This window comes from Micropterus salmoides, unplaced genomic scaffold (genome assembly GCF_014851395.1).
Source record: "Micropterus salmoides isolate LMB-PRFRI ecotype aquatic unplaced genomic scaffold, ASM1485139v1 Ms_hic_scaffold_8, whole genome shotgun sequence".
NCBI lineage: Eukaryota > Metazoa > Chordata > Actinopteri > Centrarchiformes > Centrarchidae > Micropterus > Micropterus salmoides.
The window spans coordinates 30,949,638-30,963,635 of NW_024044570.1; the positions used below are offsets into that span (position 1 = coordinate 30,949,638).

Consider the following 13,998-nt stretch of genomic DNA (forward strand, 5'->3'; position numbering starts at 1 on the left):
TAGGCCTAACGTTTCTTTACCCCACCGGCTGAAATAAAAAAAATAACGCAATTAAATCCCGACTTTTAAACAGTGGTTTTACTGCACATGTAGCCTGTTTATAAGAGCAGTATTCAGCAGTTAAAAAAAACGTTACGTAAACGCCACTCTCTCCCGACGAGTCCAAACATCAGTGACAGCAGCTGCCGGAGTTTCACGTCACTGTGCTGCTTCAGCAGATGCTTCAATAAATCAGGTGTAGAATTGTTCACAGTTGAAAGCTTTTTGCTGGTCGCACAGAGTTTACACCAGACGACTGTGACACAATAATGGCAGTAGCTTCTTACAGCTGTGGAAGAAAGAACGCCTCTCTCCCTCGTTCTCCATTCTTCCTTTAGTTTTTGGCTATTAGCTGACATGAACAACAGAAGGTCCGGTCCCGCTGAGCTGTCGCACAGTCGTGGATTTACGTAAAGGATGGTGCGTTCAGTAACGAGGAATATAGCGTTACTTGCCTTAGTAACTAGTAATAATTTACTATTTATTACTATTTTAGAAAAGTAATTAGTTACAGTACTTAGTTACTGGGAAAAGTAATATTATTACAATGCGTTACTGTCCAACACTGCTCATTATTTTGATGATCAGAATCACCAAGGCAATATCTCTCCAGTATAGTTTAGAAATGACCCATGATCCTTTTCAGTCAGTCCACCAATCACAGACAAGACAGAAGAAATGCTCTCCTCTGGACTCAGTGGAGCCTGGAAAGAGACAGATGATCACAAATAATAGATTCAGACAAACGTCACTTCTTCACCATATACACTCAGGGCACTAAAATGTGGAAAAAAGAGACATTGTGCAACAGCTCCTCAATGTAAAACACCATGCAACATGGTTTAACAGCTGATACATGCATTTGATAAATGCATTCTCCAAAACGTGTTTTTCTCACTAACGTAAATAAAAGGCTTGAGAGTATGCAAGGAAATTTTCTCAGTGTTTGGTATCCTTTACTCACAAGTCTTTAAGAGCATCCCAGGCCTTACCTCAGGCCCCCCCATGTCAGTGTGGACCCAACCAGGGTGTATAGCCATGCAGAGAATCCCGTCAGGCTCCAGGTCTACAGCCATACAGCGACTCACCATGTTTAGGGCGCTCTAAGAAAGGTAATAAGAAATAAGTTACCACGCAACGCATACCTACAAAAGCTGACATACGTCTTTCCTCTTTGTTAAGCTTTTAGTTAAGCCTGGCTCAGGCAAGCCCTGAGCCATTCCTTAGTTATCCTGCTATAGATGAGAGCAACTTTGTTCCTGTTTCATGCCCCCGCCCCTTCCGTGTGAAAGCAGCCCCTCTAATTTGACTGGTGGTCAAAGCAAATTCTTTGCCAACTTAATTGCATAAAATTAGAAAATCATATTGCTTTTTAGTTATTAGGAACCTGATGATAAGTGGAAGTCACTTTTGGATGGATTTGTCATTTTTGCTGTCATCAAGACACTTTATTTCGCTGTTCTGGTAATCTGTCCAATGTGACGTTACTGTAAGCTAATTACATCACTTTGACGTGGAACCACTGTCTCTATTTTGATAGCTGTTTGTGTTTATTATGTGTCATTTTACTACGAGCAGAGAAATAGAAAACAGGTCAGTTTTAGTCCCCACGTCGTACATTACTTTATGCTGTTTACAAGGTTCATTATTAGAAGGTAGCTCTGCTCCATTTGTGTGAATTATAAATGTTAAAATACCCTCTATTGCCAGCGGTCTTTCGAGTGGACCGACTGTTCAACCAAACTCCATTCTAAAAAGTGTTTTATGATTGGGCGATATTTTTCACAGCAAAAAATGACTGACACCATCACTAAGATTCTTTTCGATACACTTCGATCTACAAGAACAATCGGCACACGTTATTTACTCAGTAACACCATTAACTAACCTCTGATGAAGTGTTTGCCTTGACACTAATGACTGGCCAGTCCGACAATTTACCATTTTCATCCTCTCTGGAGATGGCCTGAAGCCACAGATCTCTTCTTTTACAGTCCCTCGCTGTTAGGGAAATTCATAAACTCTTTTTTAGTTTGACGTGCAAAATGCGACGCAGCAGCTTTTAAGCTAAAACGGGGTGTGGTCGTTCTGACAACAGGTATGCCTGCTCTCATCTATATACCTAGACTGACGGGAGACTTCCCATGATCCTCTCCATCTGATTGCTTTCTTCTCCCATTAATGCATGTTACTAACTCGACTTCTTCCCTCTCCCACAGTTTTGTGCTTTCTTGTCTCTCCTTCTGTCATTTCCTGCAGGTGTTTCTGCCTCCGGAGCTGTAGAGTCTGGATCTGAGGTTGCAAGCCAACAATTGCCCCTATGTTCCTGTTCACTATTATTATTATCATCATCATTAATGATATTATTATTATTACATTTTTTAATTGATGTTTGTATTATTACCACTACCAATATTATTATTTTACATCTTTATGTGTATCTTGCATGATGCTACTGTGTTCTCTCTCTCAGCCGAACAAGTCGAGGCAGATGGCTACCCACCCTGACTCTAGGTTCTGCTCGGGTTTCTACCTGTTAAAGGGGAGTTTTTTCCTTGACACTGTCGCCAAGTGCTTGCCCATGGTAGAAAGTGTTGGGTCTCTAGAAATATTATTATGAAGAGCATGGTCTAGACGTGCTCTTTATGAAAAGTGCAAGGAGTTACATTCTGTTATGATCAGAACTGGTGCTATATAAATAAAATGTAATTGAAAACCCAACCTGCTACAGTACAGTTTAACCAAACACCACAGCAGTTGACCTGTGGGAGGATGGTGGAAGGTGCAGCTGATTTTTCAAATGTTCCCTAAAATCAATTATTGCAAAAAGTGCAAAATATTAATCAGGAGAACGCTTATGACTTTCTTTCATTTATCAGGTCACAAATACAACACCCAACTATTTGAAACAGCCTGAGCTCCCTGTCTGTAGCCATATCTCACCAGAGTTAATCCACCAGACAGGTTGTGTACTTTTTTATTAATTGGTAATAAAACAAATGTATTCATCCCATGGTAACAATACCTTGGACGTCCTGTAGGGGTACCATTTGAAGTTATTAGCCCGTTCCCCCCAGTTGAGCTCCACAGAGCCCAGCAGAGAGGTCATGTTAATGACTGCTGCCCTCTGGATGCCCATGCTCCCTGCAGCACCTGCACCTCCTCTGGACGCTGCTCGCTTTAACAGAGGCAGGAAGGCCTGGCAGAGGCAGAACAAAACACATTATAGCTGAGGCTGGAATCAACCTACTGTACAGGCTTTTAACAGGACAGAGCCACCATCAGTATGTTGACAAGGAAGCTGTAACTAATACTGCATAAGAGCTTCATGAGTTAGTTTGAAAATGATTACATTTGTACTTAATTACACTTTAAATAATACACAATATTATATATTATAATAAATAGAACACAGAGCCCACATCTAGACATACACATCATAAATCATTTATTTATTAAGAGAGAAAGAAAGAGCCTTTTCAGTCACAGTAAAACATATTTCATACTGTAGTCTGCAGAGAGGGATAAAATAGTGCACTCTGGTGGCAACATGTCCAGCTTGACTGTTGATGTACAGCTCTTTATTGCATTAACTGACAGGATCACTTTTAAATCAATAAGGGTAGTCTAAATATCAGAAACACCTGTCAGTAAAACACAATGCAATTCAACAGCACCACACTAATTTTGGTGTTGATTATCGGTTCCTAACGCGATAACCCTTTGTAATTGCTACCAAAAGGCTCCATATGTGGAATGACGAGGCTATCTGCCAGGACCCGTCTACGTCGATAATAATGCAGCAGCGTGTCCATTTGTTAAGATACGAGCATGCATGGCTAACGTCATTACAGTAGTGAGAGATTGGCCACGGTAAAAAAACACTTGAAAAATTTGTAGTTGGAAAACGACAAGGCGATAGAAATGCAGTCAGGTTGTAAATCAACTTTTACCAAACATTTAGCTTAAAGCAGAACAGCACTGACCCCTGATCCACCACCCCTGATCTGAAACAATGGTCAGTGTTTGATGTGTTGAGGTCTTCTAGCCCGAGTGTGTCATCAGCCGGCACTAGCACCTCCAGCAGAGCCAGGCCATGCCAAGCCGTGACACACCATTCACTTTGGCAACAAAGGGGAAGACCTGATCCTAAGACTTTAATTTTCTAATTTTAATAAAACAATTAAAGTCAGACTAAACTCTTAAAAGAATAAATATTTTTGTTGTCTAAATATTTGACCCTAATAGCTGAACCCAACCCTACATTACATACCGACAATGTTCAATTATCTAAAGGCCAAGACTTTTACACAGCAGAAAAGCGGGTATGTAGTTTCCAGACATACATTTTGTGAATTAGGGCTACAACAATTATTTTCACGATAGACTAATCTGCTGATTATTTTCTTGGTTAAACCATTAATCATCAGTCTTTGAAATGTCAAAAAACTGTGAAAAATCCCAATCTTCCAACATGATGTCTTCAAATTGCTTCTTTTGCCAAACCAACAATCCGAAAGCCAAATATATTTACTCTACTGTTACATATGACAAACGACACGTGTGAGAAGCTACAAATGGTTAATGCATTATCGTAATAGAGAGCGATGCAGTGGAAGGTGATTCACTGCTGCCCCACCACACAAACAGGCCTTGTATTAGACACTGTCCTTCAATTGGAGCAAACTGTGTGTCAGCAAGCATCTGCCCTGCTGACTTGTTCTTGATCAGCGCCTGATTTTTTAGCATCTCTGTAGTCTGCCCTGCACTGTGAGGCCAACTGAAACCGGACTTTAAATGAATATTTATGAAATGCAGTCTGCCCTGGGCTAAGCGGATTTTGTTACTTCTGTCCATCAAGGTCAGCCTTTTGTTCTACTTTGCAGCATTCAGAAAATGAACCACTCGCAGGGCCCTGCTCCTGAGGAATTGAAAAGTGTGGTTTCTTTTCTTTATTTCACCATCTGGTGATGACTGGATAGTGAAATAAGCTGACGACCTTCCAAATAAACAAAACAACCTTTTTCCCCCCACTAAGTAGCTGGTCCACAACTGCTACGTGAACAGAAAGCACAATAAACATCACCTTGGTGGTCATCAGAGGAGCCACAGCGTTAGTGTGGAAGTTTTCTATCATCTTCTCTGCGGTAACGGTTTGAAAGTCGGCGACCACATTGATCCCTGCATTGTTGATGAGGCAGTTCAGACCCTCTTCTTGTACCAGCTGGTCCACTTCTTCTACAGACCTCTCTATACTCTCCTGGTTCACTACATCTGTTAAAGAGACAAGTCAACACCGTGAGTTAACAAAAACAAACAAAATTCTACCAAAATGGAAGAAAATACTGATAATAAATGAATCAAATAACGTTTTCAGTTCACTTCCAATATCTCCAGTGTGTACAGGATGTATGCCATTTCTTTGTCTTTAGTGTTTAAACATGCATGAGACCATCATGTGTTTAAGTAGTTGTGCTGTAAGATGATGGTGGGTATTACATCTAGGATTTTTTATTTGTTGGTTGGTGTGTATTTGAAATGGTACAAATGCTTGTCGCTGGGAAAGTACCCTTTGGAGAGACACCTGTGTACCCCATTGTACCGCTTCTGTAAGTCAAAAGGTGCACTTCTGGCTTCTTACAGATCTATTTTGTACCTTTGAGCAAACATGCTTTAAATCGGTACCTGTAAGTGAAGAAATGTTCTTGTCTCGAACCTCCATTTTTGAGCGTGTGATTAATATGTCTGAATAAACCCATGAGCCAGGGATTGCTCATGTTCATTAACAGACAAATGGTTCATTCATATCTAAAATATACAGGCCCTTATGTTATAGTGTTTCTGTGTGTTTGTTAATTTTCCACACATGCAAAAAGCCTATTTTGTTTTCATATGTTGCAACATTTTACACCTTTTACAGTCTATGGTTTACACACACCAACCATGATTGTACTTTGTCTTACCCAACGTGATTATGTGGATGTTGGGATGCTTCTCTGCCAGTTCCTGAAGTTTCTGTAGGTCAAAAGCACATTGTGTCATTGCTCATTACATACAGTAAGGGAACAATGGCGCCGCATGCGTCGTTGAACTTCATTACATTTCTTCATGTACCCTCTCCCGTCATCTAGGTCAACACAGCGACGTGTAGAACAGCGCTATTCCTCTAATATAACGACATTAAACACACTACAGGCGGTATGGCTACGGGATAGTTAGCTTCTAAAGGTACCATCCGTATGTGCTGGTGTTTACCTGCGCGCTCGCGGGCTGTCTGCTCGTGGCGATAATCTTGCCGGGAGAGAAAGCTCCACTCGCCAGGCTGTCGACTATCTGCAGCCCGAGCCCTCGACTGGCTCCCGTTACCAGCACAGAGCCGCAGTTTTTGAAATTCATGGCGCCACTCATTGCGAATGTTACAAATAACAAATGCTCTACTCGATGGATGAGCCCTCTATCCAGATAAATGTCGTGACAGGGCTTTGCTAAATCTGCAGTTGTCACGCGACTCCTCCGGTAGGTGGGGGGATTGCTCCATTTGACCAAAACACGGACCTTGAAAACCAGCCAGAGTTTCTGAGACCGTTCAGTAAAGTATAACTTCGACGACGGTGGCTGGAAACAGTTGGGAAACTGAAACAGAGTTGTTAAAACGACCGTTTCTTAGGATAATCCAGCAGGGCCTGAATTTACAGTGGAAATGCTCAATGTAAGACGCGTCCTCCTCCGCAAGACTAGGATTATTTCTCGAAATTCATTGCGCGCACAATGCGTCACACTCGTTGCCGTTGACTAATCCTTACTCAAGACCTAAACTTAAGACTCTTTGGTTAGCAATCCACAGAACTCATCACATCGGTCTTGGATAGGTGAAACAATATATTGACTTTCATTAATTTAGATAAAAATCACATAGATGGTACACAAAAAGACAGTGGAAATCAAGGTGCAGGGACAGGAAAAAAAAAACCAACAATGACTATGGCTGCATAGGTTATGAAACAATATTCAAATTAGCCTAATATAAAAGGTATGACATTAAAAACAAAACAAAGCTAAACTCATTTATTTTAAAGTCCCAAAAATAAAAAAAATCTAAATTTGATTGCAGTTTAGCTTAATAAGACACTGCAGAACATATGAGAGATAGTCTGTCAAATCACCACTTAAAACTGTTAAATATTTTTAAAGATATGATATGAAAATATGCAGTCACATATAACACTGCAGAAAGTTACCTGTTACAGTATGCCTTCAGCTGCTGTTATCAGTATGGAAATGTTTTCTTTAACATTTAACAATGCTTATTATTATAGTAAAATCAATAGTATTTTCTCATGGTTTGCAATGTGTTTGCTTCCATTTTCCATCTTTAGATAACCTGACACAATACAAGAGAATTTATTTATTAATAGTCTGGCTTTCATGAATACTATTTTTGTAAATGAGAGAGGGATCCACTGTTAGCTTTTGCATTCAGTTAGTTTTCAAATATTGAAGCTAAGATGGAGGTGCAGAGATAAGGGTGACAGCACAGCTGATGAAGCTTATGCAGTCACAGCACACAGATGGTTTCTCTGGCAGCCTCCTGAGTCCAGGTTTTCTTAAAGCTTCTGGTGCTTGGGAGCAGCATATACCCCTGGTCTGCTTCAGGTCAGTTAATTTGGAATTTGGCATCAATGCCTCCATTTGCAGACACATTACTTTGGCACAGAGCACACATTGCAAATGATGGGTGGGTAGTGGTACAATGTGCGGTGCAAAGCTGTGCTCCTGAAGGTGGAGGGTGTTAACTGGCTCTGCTAAGCATACACAGTGATGTATTGTCTCTACAGAAAATTCAGCAATCAGTTAATGGCTTAGATTGCAGTTGGTCTGCCCAGTAACCAGTGCAGAGGGACAGTAGACTTAGAGAATGGGATGTTTCTATTTTGACAGTGGCGATACTGTAAACACTGCTGTTTTATCTCCACTGTACACAGTGGAACATGACAGGAAAGAAGACAGAGTGACATTTGTCGCAGCAACACTGGATTTAAACCCCAGATCCAGATGACATGTGATACAGCCTGATAACCTGCTGTAGTTTTTATTCATGACCATCAATGTTGTGCTTTTCAGTTTGGTGTAAGGCTCCTGAAGTTTTTTATGTTACATTCTTTAATATGTTTTGTACATTCTTTAGCATTGATCGTGATACATCAAGATTAAAGGACACAGTAAATTCCCCTAGAGTAGTAAAATCTTATAATTGAATCGACCATTCCGGGTGGCTGTCTGTCACATCTTTTTGTATGCCTTTCTGCTTGAACAATGACTGAGGTCAAGCTAAATCAACAGATTGAAGATATCACTTATTAAACATTACACATCCTCTGTGGCTAAGTAACATTCAACAAAAGACAGGCCGAGTGACTCCAGGAGAATTTTCTGCAACTCAAAATGGCAGTATTGATTATTTTATAGTACTTCCTTTCCCTTTATCCGTTAAGGATCTTCTTTCATATGTTCTTCCTGAACCATCCTATATTGGCTTGGTGGTAAGGAATAAACATTAACAGGCCATTGGGTCTCTGCCAATAGCCCTAAGAAAGGATACAGATCGTTGACAATCCTAATGGAAACCAAGAAAAAGGTATTCATTTCTGCAACTACTTCAGTGTTTGGAATTTCCAATACCCTGATCTCACAGAAAACTTGAGTGCACTTGCTTACGTGGGCAGGATTCTGGGTCACTGTCTCTTTATGTAGAAGACTTTTCTGTCAACAATGAGTATAGCCTTTGCCTTATTAGTTTTAATCAATTTAACAGCCCTGGTACAAGGCTCAAAGTAAATTCAGGTTTAACACACAGTGGAAGTAGTAGTTTTTTCAAAGGAATGGTTCATAATTTTGGGAGACACTCATTTGATTGCTTGCCAAGAGTTAGAAAGGAGATCGATACTACTACGTGTTTCATTTGAATATATTTGTCTGTCTCTATATTTTTAGAGTGATAATATATCAAATGACAATGTGAAAGGGGTCACTGTAGGGATGAGCCTACAGAGAATTATCACCTGTATCTTTACAGAGTATCATAGTGAGTTTCAGCTCAATGTTACTGTTTTGGTTCATTCTCGCCACTCTTGTTGTTTTGTGGCAGTAGTTTCAGCAAAAAAACTCTTAAAACCCAATGTACACTACACTCCCTGCTCAGCACCAAATGGCAAATAAAGTTTGGGACTAGCTGGTGCAGCATTTACCTGCTAAAGAGCCAGATATTTCCCTCAAGAGTTGACCAAAAATAGAGCTAATGTGAGGGAATTTTAAACTTACTTTCGTCAATTGGCCATAAAGATAATTCCAAATGAATGATAATGTTGCGCCATATCTGCTGGAGCCTGGATGTGTAAAAAAGCAACTTTTTGTTCGCCAACAAGTTTGGACAAACAAATCAGTTACTGCAGATTTAAAGTTGCAACAACTTAGCTAAGCTCAGCTTTGCATAAAGGCTAGACGCGGGCACCCAGCCAGTAAAAAACAAACCACAACTGGTCATATTTAGACTTGTAGGGATTAAACAAGCAAGATACAACATGTTACTTAGTGAGCTTTTAGGCGTATTCCCCAAAATGTCAAACATATTACATGCAATAGCTTTTGTTGACACAACCTAACTGTGAGTTTCAATGAGTGAATTCAGCTCAACAGAGAACTAGAGAACTAGTCTAGTTCTTAAGTGAGCAATGAGTAGAAGTGACAATTCCCCTGGTCACACATAGACGTCATTAGATTTGGCCAACCTGCGATGTAGGCCCTATAATAATTAGAATTCTCCACACCAAATGCTGGATGACTTATTTTTCCTGAAAATTATGATGAATTAAAAATGAGCTTTTATACATCATTAAAATGTCCTTTTTAGTAGCAGTGAATCCAGCTGCAGTGTGAGTTTGCATTTTTGTTACAGTGCTACAGCTAAGAGTGATAAAGTTGTCAGTCAGGAGCAGAGTCAGTGTGTGTTCCTGGATTAACCTGTATCTGTCAGTGAATGTGCATGTGTATTCTGTCGTGATGTGTGTGTACATGTGTGCACATGCATGTGATTCTTTGTGTGCATGTGTCGGGTGTGTGGGATACACAAGAATCTAGGCTGGAACATCCATTTTCAATCACTTATTTAATTCACATGAGCTATATATAAATAGATCATTAATAAAATACCAGGGTTCCTTTCATCACTGAATAAATCATGACCGTTATCCTCTTATATTCACATTCTCTTCTCTCTTTCGCCCCTGCGCACAGAGTAGTTGGCTGCCTCCAGTTATCACATTGGTGTGTTTACATGCATAACTGTATCCTTTGGTTTTTCAGTCTACTCAGCTATCCACTTATTGAGTTTGTTCGTGTAAATACTGTTAACAATAACCCCGATACATGCTTGCCCCTATCATCTGGAACCCTTGAAGATTCAATACTGTTTCATGTCCTGAGGCTACCCAGTCTGCTAAAACAGGACAGAAAATTGTGCAAATCAGTAAAAACCATATCAGCAGAAAAACAAATCACCCTTAAAGACTTGAACTGCTGAAGGAGTATGCCCTCCATTTCAAGAATTATCTTCTGTCTGTGGCCCAATTTCAGTGTTTTAAACCTCATTCCCAAACGGAGAATATAAAGAATTAGCTCTTGAATTTGTAATTCAAAATTATCAATGCAATAGGCCCTGTTTTAAAAAATGTATGGGTCAGAAAAGTGTCCCATCAAAGATGCTGTACCACATTTATATGAAATTCTATGCAAAAAATGCAAATAGTCCAAATATTAGTTTCTTTCTGGGGCTTTCAACTCCATCTTGTGGTCTTCATTGACAGACGGAGGCTGCACCGCAAAGAAACCCCATCTGCTAATAAAGACCAAGAGATGCAGTTCAAAGCTCCTCTGGGGAGAAAATAGTAAGTGGACCTTGAGTTAAGATTGTCAAACAACTAGTTCCAAGATCAAGAATGAACCTTCATGCTCAATAATGCAAATTCTAATATGGGTGCGATTCTCCATTACCGCTGTTACAAGAGTTTTTGTTAAAACATTTGGGCTAAAGTAAGTAAGTCAACTGACGTAAATCACGTAACTTAACTCACAAAGTAGGTAACGCTATTTAACTTAAAACTCTAAATAACTGAAGCTTTATTCTGTTTCACATAGGACTTGAATGCCACTCTCCTGTGTGAAAGTTCTGGCTTAGACCCATCAATCCAACCCATCCACCACTTTACTAGGACTTTCTCACTCTTTATGCTACGTCACCTGACTCCCTCCTCTATTACTGTAAGGCCACTAGAAGTCATGGATAATAAAAGTCAAAATGGGTTGTAATAAGCTGCTTGAACTAACAACATATATGGTCGTTTTTCTGGTGATTTTTATTCTTAAATATGCTGTCTGTCGTCAACTCATCAGCACTATTTTCTGTCCTGTTCTTGCATTTCAGCAGTTAGCATCCGGTTTCTAGTAATACACGATCACAGGTCAAAAACTGAACTATTCGCCTACATTTGTAAGCTAAACTCAAGTTAGACAGCATGTTCAAGTCTATGTTCAAGCGCAGATTTAGTGCCCCGACCGCTGACTTCAAAAGTAAAACATTCATCAGCAATCTAACATATTTACCAGAAAATGTTGAGAAGATTTCTTAGATTTCATAGATTTCTTTACATTTGTGGAAACATTTCACTCAAAACCCGAAAAGTCAACTGCCTGGTGGCACTGCAGTAAAAGTCAGGGGATTCATTCTCCACCAAATGTCATGGCGAGCCATCCAATAGTCAAGATATTTTAGCCTAGATCAAAGAACAGCACTTTTGTGGCTAAAGACACAGAAAAGTATGAGAATGAGCAGCCTGATTACAGCACAATGCAACATAATACTTTGCCTTTTTTGTAAATACTGTGTTTGCTACTGACCTGTTTGCCCATCATCAGTATAACCTGCTGCATATACAGAACATAATAAAACATTAAACAGACGGCAGGCTGTATATGCTACACAAATACAAATAAAAAACACAAATAACATTACCAGTAATCAAATTATCAGCATCCAAATATATTTTAGATTTACTTTTTTTTTTGTTAAACAAGTTAGAAAGTTAGTTTTTGTTTTCCCTTTTGAGCACATTATAGCTAAAGAACAAAGTTCATCCTGCATCTGTTTGAGAACAGTCTGATTTTAAATGTAAAATCTACTCCCAGATGGTAACAGAAGGCAGTGCTTAGTAAGACTGTGTTCAGGGATTGTAGATGCTTCTTGCCTTCTGCAGTGCCTGTGGTTCAGATTCTTCCTGCAGTTCCATGTAAGTTATCACTCAAAATTGATGGTCTTCCTAGAAGACTGGAGCAGGTGAGACTTCTTTGTAAGTGATTTGCAGCAGCAAGAGGGTATCTTAAGAACTAAGTGTCCCCGCTGAGGCAGAATGTACAGAACATGTGGAGACGGTTTCTTTATTTCTGGATGACACAGTATTATTGGAGAGGGACTTATCAAGTGCGGCACTCAGGTATCTACAGTTGTCCAATCTCTCAACGGTTGCATCATCAGCAAAATGTTTAATTAGATGTGCCTCCTTCCCAAAATCTATCAGCAGCTCCCTGTTTTGATGATGTGGAGTTGTACAAAATTATTCCCACCCCAATGCACCCACTCCCTGAAGCATTTTCTTTTTCCAAAGCACTCTCCCCTGTTTGAAAGTCTGACGACAACAGCTGAGTCATCGCTATACTTCACTACCAAACAGTAATTAAAGTTCTCACTTTGTCAGAAAGTGCGAGACAGTAGTGCATATACATTTGAGAGGGAGAAATGTGCTGCTGTTAGCTTTCGTCAGGGATGCAGCATGTATGTACCTGTAGGTTGAAGACCAGACAGAGGAGCTGCAGGTGTGTGCAAGGATGAGGGACGGGATGTGCATGTGGCAACTGGACTGATTATGAAAAATGCTTTGAAATAATTGTGTGCAGGTTTATGGATGCTAACCCTAGATGACAAAACACCACTTGCAGTAATACACAAATAGATATAGCATGATATAATTCTCCTAGCTCCACATTATAATAGTATTCAAGAGACCCATTCCTAATTCTTATTAATTGTGCTTTAAAGTGAGACGATGTAACTTCTGAAAGAAGAGATATCTCATTCTTGTGATAAAGTTTTATTTAAAAGTAATAAAACCCTCCTTGCTCAACTTAATACAGTCTGGATCTTTGCTTTTACAGCCTTACTTGCTAGTTTGTATGACCAGTAGCTAAAGCTGATGATACACGGAGCAACTTTTAGAGCAATGGTGCTGGGCAATGTTGCCGTCAATGGTAATGAGTAAAGATTACTTCCGTAATCCCCTTTACCACTCCGCCCGCCTCGCCGCTATCAGTTCAAAACATAGTCAGACTTGCCAACAGCAACATTGCCTAGCAACATTGCTCAAAAAGTTGCCCCGTGTATCATCAGCTTTAGGGTGGCTAATGTTAGCAAATCGAAAAGATATATTTCTGTGTAACCCATATTATTAAGGCATTTTGCTGACTTTTTGAATTCTCTCTACTTGTACTACACTTAAACAACATTTTTGCTAATTTACAGTCTCACTTTAATCAATACATGTTATTACAATACAATTTACTTCTGAAAAGCTATATTCTTATTACAGTATTGGTGATATTCACATCTTCCTCGTGCAGCTGCATGCCATATAAAGATTTAAATGCTTCTGATTAATTGATGTGGGTTTGCACCAGCTCGACAGTGAGATGGCAGTTTGTGTGCTTGCTGTATTATTCAGATGGCTTTAAAAGCACGTCAACTCAATTACAGGGGTTTTACGAGAAATATCATGTCCTGTCCTACTACCTCAGGAGTAACATCTCAGCTCAGAAGAAGGAAAAACCTTGCACCCTGGGTCCAACTTGAAAAGATGA

At 39.7% G+C, this 13,998-nt stretch overlaps 1 protein-coding gene across 1 annotated transcript; it reads right to left on the reverse strand.

Moving 5' to 3' along the window:
* Window positions 1-301: 301 nt before the first annotated feature.
* On the reverse strand, window positions 302-6,780 carry si:dkey-12e7.4 (uncharacterized protein LOC558132 homolog). Its single transcript, XM_038705309.1, has 6 exons — window positions 6,295-6,780; window positions 6,003-6,054; window positions 5,126-5,313; window positions 3,065-3,238; window positions 1,032-1,142; window positions 302-743 (listed from the first exon to the last, which is right to left on the reverse strand). Exons 1-6 carry the CDS (start codon window positions 6,445-6,447, stop codon window positions 630-632), a joined length of 792 nt encoding a protein of 263 aa, XP_038561237.1. The 5' UTR covers window positions 6,448-6,780; the 3' UTR covers window positions 302-629.
* Between the last annotated feature and the right edge of the window lie 7,218 nt (window positions 6,781-13,998).

Bases quoted from the DNA above. Each gene is read 5' to 3' on its own strand.
- si:dkey-12e7.4 (XM_038705309.1), bottom strand. From the start codon at position 6,447: ATGAGTGGCGCCATGAATTTCAAAAACTGCGGCTCTGTGCTGGTAACG. The intron at 5,314-6,002 runs GTAAGACAAAGT...TCTCTTTAACAG, and splicing joins CATCCACATAATCACGTTGG to ATGTAGTGAACCAGGAGAGT. The intron at 744-1,031 runs GTAAGGCCTGGG...GTCTCTTTCCAG, and splicing joins CTGACATGGGGGGGCCTGAG to GCTCCACTGAGTCCAGAGGA.